At 38.7% G+C, this 17,577-nt stretch overlaps 1 protein-coding gene across 1 annotated transcript; it reads right to left on the bottom strand.

Moving 5' to 3' along the window:
* Positions 1-1,007: 1,007 nt before the first annotated feature.
* Positions 1,008-16,410, bottom strand: LOC104516560 (translocation protein SEC63 homolog; the record flags this gene model as incomplete). The annotated part of the gene is made up of 8 exons (XM_010160920.1): positions 1,008-1,138; positions 2,880-2,988; positions 4,946-4,996; positions 5,736-5,794; positions 8,880-8,941; positions 11,529-11,641; positions 15,376-15,490; positions 16,311-16,410. Coding segments are annotated over 8 exons (740 nt in total), but the record flags the coding sequence as incomplete, so codon positions are not given.
* Positions 16,411-17,577: the final 1,167 nt, after the last annotated feature.

Here is a 17,577-nt window from a genome sequence, read left to right as displayed (position 1 = left end):
GAGTGGCACAAACAAGCCTCCTAACCACTAGAACAGCAAGTTCTGGAACAGCTTCTCCATAGGGCATGGTTACAGGAGGCTTGACTGCCACCTGAATGAATGATAAGACGTAAAGGGCTTGCACAATGCCAATCCTTGCAACAGCACAGGAGAAGGCCTGATGACCAAGGTGATCTTTTCCAGTCATGTGCTCCCACTGCTGAAAAACCTCACACCTAACCACAAATGCAGCTCCTCTTAAAGTCCACAGGACGATTAATATGTAAAAGAGACAAAGACAATTAAGTAAGCAGTATCTCAGTCTATTTTCTCTATGTTTAGGATGTGAAAGTATGTTTAAAACATGAAAATTCAACGTGTGCATGCAAAGATTAAATAGGTGAGACTTCCCCCAATTCATTTTGCAAACTCAAAACATTTTCATTGGAGCATTTTGTACACTGTGGTTCAATCTTCTTAAAACCAAAGTCTTAGTTTCTGATAAATAAGACTTCCTAAAACTCTGCTAGCAATAATTATTTGCCACAGGATGCATTATGGCATCTCTGTTGGGAAGACAAGAGTGGAAATGAAAAATAAAAGGCAACCACAGGGGAACAGGCATTCATGGAGGAATGCTTAAAATATTTAAAGGCATTATTAATTCAGACATCAGATAATAATTTTGTTTCGGTATTAACATAGTTAACCAGATCTGTGTTAATGATGTGAAAGAAATTTATCAAATGACAATCACCTCCTTACATCAATACTCAAAATTTATAAGGGCTGACAGTCCTCCCCAAAAAACCAACCTAGCAGTCTATATACTAAACTGATTCCATTTAAGCTCAGCATTACCACCAATTAATGCTATCTTTTCTTTTAGAAAACATTAAATCAAGTCTAGCTTCTAATTCCTGTTTCTGAAGGGATACAGCTACATGTCAACAAAATTAATGCCTTGAGAACCTAAATTCTGTCTGCCGGTCACCTAGAAGCACCATCTCCCTTTTCCCTTGAAGGGGTCAGTTATTTATGAAACACCTCTTTCTGTAACTAACCTGTGGTATCTGAATGTTGTCTGCTGGTCTGCTTGTAGCATCTTTATTGTACTGAGGATCAAATTCGGACGCTCCTGCTAAAACCATGATAAGCCCTGCAGAGATAATTGGGAGGCAGACAGAGAAAACATCAGCAACATCCTATGCCACTGAGCAATTTCTTCAGAACCCTCAGCCATAAAATTTATTCCCACTCCTCCCCCAACCACCATGAATATCCATGTTCTCTGTTTAGTGGATCAGTTACTACTGCCACAGCACAAAGGAAGGAAGAACCAATGCCTGGCACAAGGCAGAAGAGATCGCTCAAGGCTCTATTTTGCATGGCATCAAGTCCAGTATTTGACTAAATGTCTTCACAAAAAGACAGTTAGGCTTCTTTAGGACTGGCAGACACCACTGCAGAGCAGTCAGACCACTTCTGCATGCTCACAGAACCATTCCACTCAGAAATTCATGTGCCTGCCTCAGAACCCCAATGTATGTACTGGAGGGGGAAGCGGAAGGATAAAACTTCAATTTTCTGTTCAGTCAGCATTGAAAAGTCACCGCAAGTTTTTTCTTTTAATTATTACAAAAGCTGTTGGATAAATACCCCTGCAAACAAATACCATGAAGATGATTGACTGCTCTCTTCCTAATGTGATTAGGAAAATTCTTACAACCCAAAACATCGTGTTGTATAATTAAGATGAAACACCTACACAATGGGATATTTCAGCCTCATTTTTAACTTTCTGCTCATGAACATCAGACCCCTCAGCAATAGATAACAAGAGAAAGCTCACCACAACATTTGCTCCAGTTAAAATAACTTTTTCAGCAATACTCAAGCTCCTTTCTTAAACTTAGAGCAAGCTCTCTTCTGAGCAAGCCAAAGTTATTTTAGCCTACTTGCAGTGCTTGTTGAATTCCACCTACTAACAACTAGTCAAGTTCCCTGAGCACCAGTTTTCATTTCTGTTCTCAATTACCTATTTACTTCCTGAGGAGAGCATATCACAGTGTCAGACAACTATAAATATTTTCCCATTTTTTAAGATACACAACCGTGGATCTTTAGGAAAGGAAGTTTAGAAAACCCGTTCATCCTGAAACCTAAAAAAAAAAATTACCTAAAACAAGGCAAGTCATGTAGATTTGTCTCACCATTTCCCTAGCCTGGTTTGATTACATTTGCCCAGGCTTAAGCCTTGAGTTTTGGCACTGCTACCTCACTGTGGGACTCATAGCCAAGCAAAAGTCTTACATGATCACTGTGTGATTTGTCCAAGCCATCTCATTTTTCAATCAGATTGCACAACAGACCACAGAGGAAAAAAACTGACCTGCCTCTGGTCCCAGGACCCCCTGAAAGTATCCAGTCCTTAAGGCCACTCAGAGTTAGGGTTAACTATTTAACCAATTGGTAGCAGAGACAAGACAAGCCTCAAAGCTATGGTTCTGAGCAAGGCTCAACATGAAATAGTCTATTGTTGACAAGTTTGGAGAAAGAAGAGACCAGGTGTGCAGTGATTTCCTCAAAATTCTAAAAAGGATTCATCTGCTCTCAGGACTACAGGCAGGTCAGCATGTTTTTCCCAATATACGATAACCTTTTTTCTATTTTTTTTTTTTTTAGTGTATCGACAGGCAAATATAGATCTATATAACTCCCTCACCCAAATACTTAAGTCTTCTTATAGAGTACTCTTCACCTGCAACAAAATGAAGTTTTTAAAAAACACTCTAACATATTTTAACCCAGCAAAGGCTTACAAAGCAGCAGCATTTTAACATCAGCAGATTAGAACTTCCAGATGAACACATCGACATTTCAAGATGCCTTTTACTTACGTTTCATGTCCATGTTCCGTGTTTTATAGACAAAATACGTATAGATTTGAGTTGTCCGAATGAGAATCTGATCTCCACTGTATCGTATGGATCGGTACCACCAGGAACCCTGAGGCATTTAATAAGGACAAACCTATGTCAGCCATGATGAAGCATCTTAACAGCTGTGCTGGATCACCTCATGTCTGTTCACAACCAGGTCACTCAGCTTAACTGATTTTACATAAGGTCAGGAAATTGCAGAAGGAAGAGGGAAACCAAAGAATATTTGCTGACAGAAATTTTAGAAGCACACCAATATAGTCATCTGAGAGAATCTGATGCCAAAAGTTTCCAGATAATCTCTAGCGCAGAGAATTCCCTCCTACGCGTGCACACACACATATACACTGCTTCTTTGGTTTTGGTGTTGTTTTAGTGAATTCACTAAACAATAAATCCACTAGATTTACCACTTCCTATACACACGTTAACTCCTTACCGTGCGACACAGCACTCAAATTCAGTTTAGGCAGACCAAGGCCAAACCAAGAATAGAATAAAGAGATCACTTTCATCATAAGAAAGCTTGCAAAAAATAGCTTAGTCACCTAATCAAAAAATGCTTTTAAGAGGAGGAATCTGGAGGTGGCCCAGTGCCCTTGCTGAAAATTTTCAGAATTAAACCATACGCCCCATCTCTCTCACCTCATGCACATAACATTATTTAGGTCGGTATAGGTCTAGGAAGAAGTATGTATCTGCATTTTCCTTTTTTGTTGATCTGGATTCAAAGGGTGAAACCAGCCTTACTTTATTTTAGATGCCCATCTCAGATATAGGATGACTACACTGTAGTTAACTTCAGCTTCTTTATTGATTCATAAAAGAGAAACAGGCCCATTTAAGGCATGAATCATCTTGTATGTCTACTTTAGAATGAAATGATAAAATAACTTGCTCCATAAAAGCAACTATTCCTCTTCACTGGCTATAAAAGAAATTTACAATGACAAGTCTAAATGCAGAAGTCTACATCTGGTTTAGGGGCGAGAGGCAGATTATTTTTCTCTCTGCTCAGGACATTGCTTCGTAACAACAGAAAGGATGTTTACTTTCATTTGAGCTATCATAAACCCAGTATAAATCACCAAAAGTACATGTATACAAAAAAGCATCAACAGACACCCACTGAAACCTGAAAGGAAAGATGGGAAAAACACGTAGACACTGTACCCTGGATTTTACTCTCCGTATTCAACAGCTTGTTGAAATAGCCACATCTAATTTTCTACACTAAATCTTCAGTTATGCAGAAAGGCTCTCAAAGAGAAGGGATAATGCCTGGCTGAGCCTCTGCACACAGAGATTCAAGCAGTTGCCAAAACACCAGGACACTCTCTCAAATGAAGAGTCTTCTTCCCAAGAGCATAAAGGTTTCTGGGTGTCAATTTTCTGAGTACTCCTTCGTGCCGTAACCCAAATACGCTGGATAAGGAACATTGTTCAAAAGCAATACTTCAGGACAAACCTGAGCCTTGAAATACCCCTCACCTACCAACTGACTCCTCGCACAAAGAAATCTTGAGGGCAGACATCTCATGGTGCACAGAAAATCAATAAATACTGAAGTTATGAAAACAAAGGCAGCCAGGAGAAACCAAACCAGCCACCTGTTCCACATGCAGTAATCGTTCTAATACCACCAGCTACAGACATCTCCAGCCTCGGCTCTACAGTAACACCACTGAATATGCTCTTCAGTTCATCACATCATGTTAATTGCCATTGTACATACAAGGTACAAGACAAATTACATAACTCAGTCTAACTCTTCGGAACATCTAAAATTTTCCTAGAGTCCTCCCTGTATATGGCCCTGCATATTTTTTTTTTTTTGGAAACCCTACAGCAGCTACGCTTTTTTCCACAATAAAAGAAAACACCCACGTTAAAAAAAAAAAGCAGCTCGCTTCCTTGTTCGCTCCATGAAAGGCAAGAATGAGCAACTCGGCTCATGTCTAAAACATCTTTGCTTACATACTGGTTGCAGTATGAGAGTAGAACATTAATTAGATAATACTTACCACAACAACTGGAAGAATAACCATAAATGCTAATCCGTATACAAGCAAAACCTAGAGAAAAATTATAAAACAAACTCCATTAGATACTTCAGTTATTTAATACCACTCTTATTATATTTACAATTTTATTCTCAGTCAGGTAGTATTAACAGAAGCCTACCACAAATTAATGTAAGCTTACTGCATAGTACCTGTCAGTACTTCTAAAGAACAACTTACTTGTAACATAATCAGTTGAGTAGGGTTTAAATCAGCAGTATCAGTCTAGCATAAGTAATCTTTTACATCACCCACACACCGTGTCAGGTGGGTTTCTTTAATTATTAAAAGAGTTGGCAGCTAAACTGTGATGCAACAGACAGAGACGATTACAGCATTAAAAGTAAGCAAGTGGGTAAACCCAAAACCTTGCAGCAACAAATAGACCAGAATGACCTCAGGCGCTCTAAGATCACAGCATCGCTGGCAAACCAAACAGAACTAGGGAAATCCAGCTAAGAGTTCTATACATGTTTCCTTGCAACAGCAAACACACACTTTGTAGCAGGGGTGACCACACTATCACTGCAATAAGATCCTTCCAAGCATATTAATACTTTACTCACAAAAGTTAGATTTAAGCCGGTCTAACACTTTTGACTCCTGAAATTTGCTTCAAAGATGTGTATTGGGGCCAGAATATTTAACAACTATGTGTTTCGATTAAGATGTGCAGTACTAAGCACAAACATTTTGAGGTGAACCCTTCAAAGGATCACCGTAAAATCTTGAGCTAAGGAAGTTGACTCACCAAAATAGAATTTTTCTGATCCACAATCCAAGCTGGCAAAGCTATACCGAAGCTTGTAGCTGTAGGATGAAAGAAAAGAAATTCACTATAAAATACTAAGGAATTGTTTTAAAGTCACATTAAATCTAACAAACAAAAACACTCAAACAAAACCACCAACCAACCCACAAGAAATCCTCATTTATCACTTCAATAAGCAACAAACAAACAAATCTGGTATAAATCAAAAAACAAATTAGAAATACTCAAGTATGCAATAAAATGACAAGACTTAAACGAAACATCTGAAACACCAAAGATTTTATCTTAACATATTGTAGTGAAATGGATATGCAAGATTTATTAATATATTTTTAAAAAAGAGAGAGCAAGATTTCACAGATGGAAAGATTTATGAGCTTTGCCTTGCAGAGTTTTCAGCAGTTTAAATACATCTATTTCTGTAAATACACAAACTATAAGAAAAAACTGTTTGAACAAATTAATTCTATGGAAAAAGTTTTATTAGTCTGTGACTTTAGGAAAGTGTTCTAAGCTCTAAATTTTAAAACAAAACCCTCTACCAGTTCAAATTTCTGTGTGATTGGTAAGAAAGAGAACGGAACACTTTTCAATTCAGAAGGAGTTAGGGTGCAGAAAAGAGAAGACATGAATCTCCAACAGTAGCATCTACAGTACACAGATCTGAATACAGAATAGTATAAAATAGCTTGTCTTCAGACACTTTAGCTGTAATAAACTGAACTTTGCAAACGCTACCTGTCCTAACACTAAAAAAGTTCTAGGAAACCAAGAAAAGATAGATTAAAAAAAGAAAGACTTTACAAATTTCTAGGGCCTGCTTTAAAAAAAAAAAAAAATCCCACGAACACACACCCCAAACTCACACTTTTCTCAGTACTAGCAGGTAACTGAGTACTGCCTTAAATAAGGACAGACTAGGAACCCCTATGTACTTAGATATTATTCTGATACTGTCTCCAACAGATCGTGACAGCCATCAGTTCAGACAACCAGCTGTTATGCACAAGCCTAATGTTACTTCTATGCAGTTAAGTTGGAAACTACTATTTGTTGAGACACAAATATCTGACCCACCTGACCACACCTCCAGCTCAGGAGTTCAGAGTAACACCCAGTGAATTTACCATATGAAGCTATAAGGAAATGCCCTGCTCTGGGGAAACCTCCCCATCTGTTAATGGTTATGGATTTTTTTAGAAGAATCAACTAAAAGAAATGTCAAGTCCCACAATATTTCTGACCTTGAGGATTGTTAAGTCAAACTGTTCTGGGTACAGAAGTAGTTCAGTACAAAGCTCTTCCCCTTCTGATCTGAGTGCCTCCTTGCCCCCATCAGTGCTTGCTGAGCCGAAGCGCTAGCAAATACCAAGAGGAAACAGTCTACTAGAAGTGCCTTACATTATTAAAAGCCTATCTTTTTACTCTCCAGGTCCCCTCACCTGCTTTTAAACATTCTTCAAATGCTGTTGCACATTCATTCAATATTTTACTTTTAGCGAAGGAACAAGTCACGCCGAAGACAAGAAGTTTTGTTTGCCTGCCTCTAACCTCCATGCTGATTCAGTTGGATGGAGAGGAATACTGCTCACTGTTCCGTTGTGCTGGGCACAGAGGGTGGGAAGTACCTCATCTAACTTGGTTAGACATGTCTAACGCCAGATGTGCTTCATTTCATCCCAGAATGTACCTCTACAGAGGACTGACTCCACTCTTTGACTATACAGAACGAAAACCTGGAGTATGTAGCTTGGATACAGATTTTGACACTACAGGTACATAAAGAAAGAGAAGATGAATTTTCCTAAATTACAAAGCTCCTCACACTTCAATGCGGAATAAGGTTACAGAACCTTATTCTGTAAGGTTAAGGGCAGCTGCGGGGGGTGGTGGAAGAGAGAATATTTCAGGCTTCATCCCAGCCCTCAGATGAAGACGAGACCTCGCAGCAATGCAGAGAACTCCAATCCCACCATGGTCTGAGTTAAGGTTTCAGAAGAGCAGGAGGCTTCACTCTCGTTACAGAACCTTATTCTGTAAGGTTAAGGGCAGCTGCGGGGGGTGGTGGAAGAGAGAATATTTCAGGCTTCATCCCAGCCCTCAGATGAAGAGGACACACCTCGCAGCAATGCAGAGAACTCCAATCCCACCATGGTCTGAGTTAAGGTTTCAGAAGAGCAGGAGGCTTCACTCTCGCAGTACAAGCTGCTGCCCTACTGAAGAATCATTCCATTTCACCCTCCAGGAATCCAGAGTCCTTTAAGTTTGTGAAAGCGACCCCTGAGCCAACAGCACAAGGACCTTCATGCCTTTAAATTCTCAGTTTTTGCCTGAGTTTCCTTTTGATGTCACAGCTTCAGGTCCATTCAAAGACACTGACATAGTGTCCAACTTGAAATCCTAAGACTTGGCAACACTAAGTGGCTTGTGAGTGCAAAAAACAGTTTAGCATCAGGGAAGGTCCTAGGAAAGGTATTTGTGCATAAACCAGGCTAAAATTTAAAGCACCATTTGGCTGATATTGTGACAGTATTTCTGAAGCAATGTTTTATTTGTATTTTGCAGCAAAAGAGTCCTCCTACTGTACCAGAGGCACCTAGAAATATATTCTCTCTCACAACTAGTCCACTTAAACAGCCACAAAGATGTTACACAAGTGACTTGCACAGCTGCAAATGGCAGGGGAGGGGGGAGGAAGGTAATCTATTAACTTTTAGTCTTAAGTGGTTTTAGTTTGGATCATCTACTGTAAAACATTACTAGAGCACCATCACAATTATCTCCATGTAGCTACCTGCCCAGGAACAATCTACCAGCATAGGGATAATCACTGGAATTCCTCAAGATGAAGGTGGCACAGAGCTACACTCAAACAGTACTGCTTCCAGCAAACGGAAGGCAGTGGCGTACACAGTATGTATTTAAATACATACGTATCCTCACGTACATCCCTTCAAAGTGTGTTTATTGCATTATGGCTGGTTGTTAATTTTTCAATCTACATTTGTAGTATCTGATCACAAATACCAAGAAATCCTTTAAACTGACAAGTTTCTGATGAGTATTATTCTATTCTCCACTTATATCTCCCTTTAATACTGGCAAGTCTCTCTAGATACTTACCTTGTGGTCCATCTGGATTACCATATTCTTCCCAATTTTTTCGTGATTCTTCATCAGTTAAGCTAGTTTCAAGAAGAGATATTAGGTTAATACAGAAGTAAATAAATTTCTCTAAATCACTACCATACAGAAACTTTAATATAAGGCATTTATACTATCCTTCAGAGATGGTCTGGCAAGCTAAACAGCTTCTGCTATTGCCTGTATGAAATCTGATAGGAAACGATACCGCTGTATTCCTTCACGACCCACAGGCAAACTCTTTGAGTGCCTCTGACAGCAAAAGAAATCAGTCACAGAAGGTGCACCCTCATATAGGAGACGGAGCAATCACACCTCCCTTTTAGGAGAGCGACAGCGTACCCATCAACAAAGAACCCTTCACAAGTGCCTTCTCAGGCTACAGTAAGGCAAATTTTGAAAGACAACAAAGGTCTGTTTCCAACAGGTGACTATGCAGGAGGAGCTGATACAGCAGAAGTTGCCCATGTGAGCTTTTAATTCTCTTACTCTACACTATTTTAGCCTTTGATGGCATGTGTTTGGTTGGGGTTTTTCTCTTGGAAGTCCCTAGTTTCATATTTGAGAGAAATAAATTAAGACACCACCTCCTAAATCTTACAGTTTCTATGCCTGTTCTGTAATGACAGTTTCTTGGCAATAACACACCACCTCAAACAGAACCCCTGTTACTAGAAGGAAGAATACTGCTTTAGGAAACAGAACAACCCGCATTCACTAGATGGAAGATTTTGTCTCACAGAAGAAACCCAGTGAGTCAGATATCTCCTAATCGGTTCAAAGTCTCACATTTGTTAACAAGCAGATGCACTGGGGTAGCTTTTATTTTCTTTCAAGGCAGCATATCCGAGGAACTTCACCATCATTTGCTTCAAGATATGCCTCTGCCACAGCCCTTGCATTAGTGTTTGAAGTATCAAACTATCACCAAGCATTTGAGTGCTAGCTTGCAAAACAAAGATGTTTCAGGAGTTCGGAGAGCAATTCAAGAGTATCCTACTGAAGAGACTTCCATCGTGACGTAGATGTGTTTAAGCAGAAAGCATTTCAAAAACTGCTCAAGTGAGTATGGTGTTGGCTCTCCTTCCCACCTCACCCCACAGAGGACTCTCAGTCGGTAAGGTGAAACACAGACAACTGACTTAAAAGCAGAAATCGCCCACTTGCTAGGTTTTCGGATGACGTGACTGAGCCAACAGATCCCTACAGTAGAAGGGCTGTCAGAGGGGATGGACAAGGGCAATGTGCCATGAAGCTCAGACTGACCACAGCGACTCGCTACAGTTGCGGCCAAGAAACTGACACTGTCCCAACAAAAAGAGGGCCAGAGGGTGGCATTTGTTTTAGAAAAACACCTATCAGCAGTTGAGAGGATCAACTGGCTTTAAAACGTTTCTCCTAGACTTCGTTAACAAAGTATGAATGTCTCCTCAAGTTTGTGAGACCAGCATGGGGGAAGGGGTGGGGGATGAGTACCTGGCTCAACACAACATAAAAGCATGAACACTAGATAACTAGAAAAAGAATTATGAAGAGAATAACAGGCTCAATCTGGTTTCAAACCCACACATGCCTTTCAGGTGCCTGGGGATGCCCAGCGTCATGACAGTGAGCTTAGAGAGACTGGTAGAGGGAATCGTGTTGGTATTGTGATTGAATTGTGTCCTCAAACTCCTATATTTGGCTCTCTCATGTACAAAATATACTAAAACCAATAAAAATGTACAGTTCCACCAAATCAGAAATCCCATGTAACTTCAACTGTCTTCAGTAGGCAAATTTTATATTAAACATTACAAGTTCTGCACGTGGAATATCTAAAAGAACCTGATCAGAGTGTTGGACTCAGAGTAGAAAAGAACATAAAGCTGTAATCACATTCTGGGTATGAACAGCATTACAAAACCCAAACCTACATCTTGATTATGGAAAAATTCAATAAAAGGGATTTCCTTTATACTGAATTCCAATATTACACATAATCTTTCTGATAAGAAAAAACTATAAGCCAGGGTAAGGCCAAAAAATACTCTGGAGGCAAAGAAGATTTCAGCTTTTGAGAACTACATAGGTAATATTGAAAGTGTTACCGAGTGAAAAACCTGGACTTTATGGCAAGTGCAAATGAAAAGGGACATGAGGGAGCTGAGGGAAAACTGCATCAGAACCTGAATGAAACATCTGTGTCAGCAGATGGGAAGAGAGTCGAAATACTGTCTCTTACACTTTGGCTTTGTCACCAGGTGAAATGAACAGTATATTTATTTTCTAAGCAACGCTTCAGAATCGCTGCTACAGGGTTGTTTGGGTAAAAACAGCAACATCCATTTTGGCTTTTGTCATCTTTAAGATTTAATGCGTACCGCACGGGAAAAAATTTTCCTAGTGGACATGGAAGTGTAATACAAAGAACTAACACCTTACAGTATTCTGACAGTTGCTAAACAATTAAGTTATCCTTCCTAACTTGAAAGCAAGTATGCACTGAACTGACTCATTACAGACCTGAACACTTTGTCCCTGGCTGCTTAGGTCATCCTTACTATTACACCTTAGAGGTTTCCCTCACGTTGATATCAAGCTCCCATTTTCTGCAGGTTAAAGAAAAAAAGAAGACACAAAACTTACGCTGCATAGGCCTTAGCAATCCTCATGAACATAACTTCATCTCCTCCTTTATCTGGATGGTACTTTAGCGATAGAGCACGGTACTGTTTCTTAATTTCTGATATACTTGCTCCCTTAAAAAGGAAAGTTGTGAGTTATTAATAAGTTCCTTAAATCAAACTCATTCTTCTATACCTATATCCTAAAGCACATTGTGCAATACTTCTCTGAAGCATTCATTGAACTACAGAATTATGTTCTATTAGGATATGATCATATAACTTTATATGCATTCCATGGAAACCTGATTATTCTTCTAATAACATTTTTATAACCACTATATTTTAAAACAAGTTAGAAGTCATAGTCTAACAAAAAGACATTTACATAGCTGTGTGTTTTTTTTCCTGTATTACCTTACCCATCCATAGGGGAAAAAAAAAGGCTGCCTTATCTTTTTCTAAACAGATTCATGAAGAAATCTCACTTGTAACATTCTTCTATTTAAGCAAAGAGTTCATAGATCGAGTATGACGGTTCACTTGCAGAAGTAAATCTGTCAGTCACCAGGAACAGTGGACTACCCTGCTGCTTAAGAATACCTCTGACTGGAATCATCCCACCCATAAATTATTTCAAACTTCTTGAACAAAGGGAATACATTACCTACACCTGAGAAAGACATCAATCTTCACTCTACTACAGCACGTTGTTAAGTGCCACCAACACAACGCCCTGCGCATAAACTTTCAGGTTGAGTTATGAACTTCACTATCCAAGTAAACCTGCAAAACTTTATAGTAAGCTTACTAAAAAAAACTTTATCTGCACTATCTGCTAAGTTTCACAGAATCGTTACCATAGGACTCTTCAACATTCTGTGGTACAGAGGCCTAGCACGCTGATCTTAACTGCATAATAAACACAAGACATTTGAAGAGGATGGTACTGCTTCAATAAATTTAAACCAGAAATTAAACCACTCTCCATTTGCTGCTACTTTACCTCTCTCTATGCAATGTGTCTATCATTTTCCAACGCGATTTTTCAACAGCATACCTGCCTCATTTAATGCACAGGATGAATTTACTCCATAATAAATTAGACTTCAAGTCAAAACAGCCATTTCAAGACTAGAGGAAGAAAGCCAGTTGAGTGGCAGAAGCTGGAAAGTGGGGGGAGGGAGGAAATCAGGTTGCTGGAGAAGAGATGGGTTTTCATGGCATGAATGAATGCTGCCCACTAAAAAAGGAAATCCGAATTTTTTTTCTCTCTGCTGCAGAGGTTGCGTGTGATCCCTGATAAGCTGGTGACAAATTTTCTATCTACCATTAACTGCTTACTCCTAATTTTCAAAAGCTAGGCTACAGAGGTTAGGCCTGACTTGGAGAAATGCTTAGCAGCCTAGGACAGCTGGTGTCAGTCAGCACTCTGCTTGAAACCCAGAGCTTCCCTACGTTAACTTCATACAAAAGAACCGAAGGTCCTAACTATGTTACTTAAAGAATCCAAAATTGTAATCAGTTTTGAGCTTCATCCTTTTGCCTTGGATTCTACCTATGAAACGGAGGCAAGGATACCTATTCAATAAATCAGTAACATGATCTGAGTGCCTTATGTACTGGTGAATTTGAGTGAGTGCTCCAAAAAGAGCTATTCTATATTCAAAACAAAGTGCTGATATTACATATATAAAATAAGATTCATGTACATTACTGAACTTGGTCCACATTGTGGTTCTCTTCAGGACAAAAAAGCCTGTTGTAATAAGTGGAAATGCTAGCATAAGATTAAAAAACATAATCTTGCCCATGGTGTGAATGTAAAGAAGCAAACGAATCACTGTGTACCAAAACTTTCAAGCTCTTGCATCTGCAACCCCCTCCCTACTTCCCCTCTTTTTTTAAAAAAAAAAAAGTTTGGGGCTTTTTGTTTTTTTAACAGCAACAACATTTCCATTATCTAACAATACTTCAACATCTGTACCACTTCCACGTCAGCAGGGCTGGCAACAACTCTAAAGTTTTCAATTGGATGGTAACAGAAGCAAGCTGTTATCATTCAGGTAGTCTGAATTCAAAGATATCCAAGGGGATTTAACAGATATTGTCTGATCACACAGCAATTAAAAACAAACACACAAACATACTCGGTATCTTGGGCACTATTTTGAGCTCAACTTCATCTGATCTACCGTCACACCCATCTCCTCATCTCCCTTGTAACATCTGTGGCTTTAATTCAGCTTGTGTTTATAACAATATGCTCCATCCCCCTATCAGTTCTTGGAGCATTCCACTATTGGTTTCTTTGCCTGAGTAAGTTGCATGTGCCTTGAGTGTGCACGCAAGTTTCCATTAGTAAACATTAAGTTACAATTCACTACATACGTACTTTTTTCCCCTCAGGGTTGTTATTTGCAAAATTTTGCCAAAGATGACAAAAGAAAATGCTAGTCCCTAGCCCGATTTGTTTAACCAAAGACAACCCAGATACATGAACATTTAAACACAGTTCCAACAGACCCCATTCAACAGTAAAAATTCATCTTGTTCCTGTGGGTCAGTGAGAGAACCTGAGTCAGCAAGCAGCTATTCACAGAGGAACTGAGCAGAGGCTGAATTTAAATAGCTTGCCTCCACTCACGACAGGCAGGTCTTGTCCTACCTGTCTAGCTAGAAACAGGCTGGAGCCACGTATCGGCTACAATGGCTTTCTTAGCACAGAAAAGCAGCACCAGTGATGCCTACCCTTTTACTCACTAACGGCAAGAGATGTATTTGTTAATGTTAGTATACATATTAAGCTCTCACACGCCAACAATACACGTCAATCTTCATCAAAACGGGTATATTCAAAGTTCTTCCATATTCTTGTGTTGAGCTGTATCCACAGCGTATTTCCTTCAATCACAGAATGGTTTGGGTTGGAAGAGACCTTGAAGACCGTCCAGTTCCAACCCCCTGCCATAGGCAGGGACACCCTCCACTAGATGGGAGTGTAAAACATACCTCAGGGTTCAGAACTGAAGAGATGACTCTACTGTTATTCAAAAGAGAAGATTTGTATCAGGAAATAATTACCATAAGCAGAGAATTTGCTTGAGGTATTGTGGTTAAGATGGAGAAGAGTTTGACAAGACAATAATAGTTTAAGAGATGTACAGAAGGTCTATTTGTCTCCTCAGGACACAGCACTTTTTATATCCATTCTGATTCAGAGCTTCCATATAAATAAAGCATTGCATATGTTTTCTAGAGAAACACTGTGTCTTTGGGTTTTTTTCCCAGTTTAATAAACCAACTGGCTGGTATCACTATTTAGAGTTTGTTGTTTGAATTCACAGATGTAACCGAGATTCAAGATAACTTTTACAACATCAAAATGTGCATCACCAACACCCTTTAGTGAAACCTTTCATTTACAAGAGAAATATTGCCATACAACAACTGTAAATCAAATGAATCCACAATCTGGTCTGTACAGTTTAATCAGCAGCAGCCCTAAAAATGGCTGTTAAAGAGGATTTTCACATGGCATACAAGGCAGAATGGCTTTTTTCCTGTACAAATGAGGAAAACATCACAGTAAGATTCAAAATAGATTAACTTATGTCTAACTCCTTCAGAATTCTAATGACTTGATATAGTGAGGTGGACTTTTTATAAATTAGTACAGATAGAGGCAAAGAATATCTAATGACTGACTTCACAATATGGAGCAGCAACTTTCAGATGCCAAAAAACACCACCACCGGATACATTCTAAAGTTAACTAACTGTGTTTAAAAAAAAGTCTTAAATTTGACACCTAGACATAAAATACACAATTACAGTAGTATGAACTAGTGAAAGATGCTATTACTTACAGGATCCAAATGTAAAACCTCATAAGGGTTGTATTCTTGATACTCTCTGTCTGTTTTGGAAACTTTGTATGCAAGAAACAAAAATAATGCCCAGCCAGCAAGGAGGACTATTTTCCTGTTTGGAAGAAAGAATTTTTTTTAATGTGGAAATATACTAGTTCTACTGTAATTCAAATAACACAAATAGCAAATGTCTTCTTTAAGTTATCAGTCTTCAAGACACAATATTAAAATAACAAGAAAAATTAAAGCAATTTTAAAGCAGATATTTTAGTTAGAACACTAACTTTGATACAGATTAGAACTCAGAGCAGCTTGTCTTATTAATTTCAACTCACTGTCAACAAAGATTCTATCCATTCTTTAACTGTGTGGCCTCCACAGGCTATACAATAGTATTTCCTATTTTTAAAGAATGACTTTAACCTGATCCTAGACAAAGTCAAAGCTGAAACAGATGCATAACAGACAGCAAATTATTTTTCAGGGTGGACATGAGAAATAAAGAATTGAAGGATAGAAAACCATCAACTCTGAACAAACAAATTATTACTATTGGATATTTGAATGCATATGTTTACATATTAAATATTTAAATCCAAAAGACATCTCTAGCAGCACTAATTTCAGTGAGGGAGGATTATTTTGTGGACAAAAATGCATTGTTTACTTATTTCTTAGTGCTGAGGTTCCCTGGTTTCATTTAGCAGGTATTTTATGAAGGACAAACAGCATCCATCTTGATTTCTAGCCCTACTAGATAATGATGATTAACTATTAATTATTAAAATATAGCAAATGTCTCTTCTGTGACACAAAGGCCTTTGTCAGATACATAATTCCAGCTGCTATGATTACCAAAAAAATGTATTTTTATGAAAATAAAAACGTAGCAATTGCTTTAACAGAAAGTCATGCAAATGAAAAGTACTTACTTTACTGTAGGAATTATGTTTTGTTGTGGTTTTAACAGGCGCAAACGATACCACAAGCATCTTCCATATACATTCCTTATATTTTTTAATCGAATTTGCTCTATAAAAATACAGAAAAAGACTGTGATTAACCAATCTGACAAAAAGAAAAACAAACATGCTCAACACATGTAGGCAGTGCAAGGTCAGCTGGAGGACTAAGGAAAGACCCAGCAACACTGGATAAAGAATGGCTTTTATCTATTGAGGTGACATCGCACATCCATAACCATGAAAAGTTGGTGAGGTTATTCTCTGCTACCTAAAAGGAACCCATTCCATTTTCCACATGCCACATTGCATTCATCACCTGTGAAGCCAGGCTTTGCCTGGCTAACATGCACCTGTAAATTTTGCTTTTGCCATTTCATACTCAACGCCAGCAAGTCTCCGACGTCAGTATGTCAGCTACTGTGTACAGAGGAAAAAAAGAATAAACCCCACACATGAAAAACGGCGTTTGTATACAACTAAAGAGTGTGGCTAGAGCAACAGCTACTCCCCAGTTCAAAATACGATGCATTTTCCTCCTATTTACAACATCTGCTTTTTATAAGTTGCCTTCATTTAGGTTTTTCCTGTTGAAGGGGAAGGAAGAGGAAGATGACAGTTATTTGTAAGGCACATAGCTCAGTAATACAGGCCCTTGGCAAGAGAGTATATGCATTAACAACAAACTAGCCAACAAGATTTCCTGCCATACCCTTTCAGGAGAGGATGGGACAGGAAGGAAATTGTATTTATACTGTCAACATCACCGTGACAAGGCATGTAAGCTCTCTGCTAAGAGTTTTAGTTGCTCACAGTTAATCAAGACCAAGTTAGTCTTGATCCAAGAAGACTTTCATGCTAAGAAAAATATGGCGGAAAGCAAGTAGTTCATACAGAATTTCAGCAAGCACTGAAACTGTACGTTAAACAGGATTGAGGTCACTTCATACCTTCTAACTTGTCTATCCTCAGTCTATGCAGTCTGACCTGCAACGTTTCTGAAGTGAGGAGGTCACTGCAATTACCTTACCAGCGAAAGAATAGACCACTTGGCCCTTTTAAACTGAAGAAGAATTAAGATAAAAATCTTCATCCTGTCTCAATACATTTAAATAAAGCTGGTGAATATGAAGTGACTAAATTTGCCGTTTTAAAAGAAGTTTGCAATTTATCTAAACAGAGGAATTAGATGAACAACTTTGATCCAATGCATATAGCAACAACATCCTAAAAAAAG

This window comes from Eurypyga helias, unplaced genomic scaffold (genome assembly GCF_000690775.1).
Source record: "Eurypyga helias isolate BGI_N326 unplaced genomic scaffold, ASM69077v1 scaffold44731, whole genome shotgun sequence".
NCBI lineage: Eukaryota > Metazoa > Chordata > Aves > Eurypygiformes > Eurypygidae > Eurypyga > Eurypyga helias.
The sequence above is the reverse complement of the archived record's forward strand: the minus strand, read 5'-3'. Positions and strand labels throughout refer to the sequence as shown.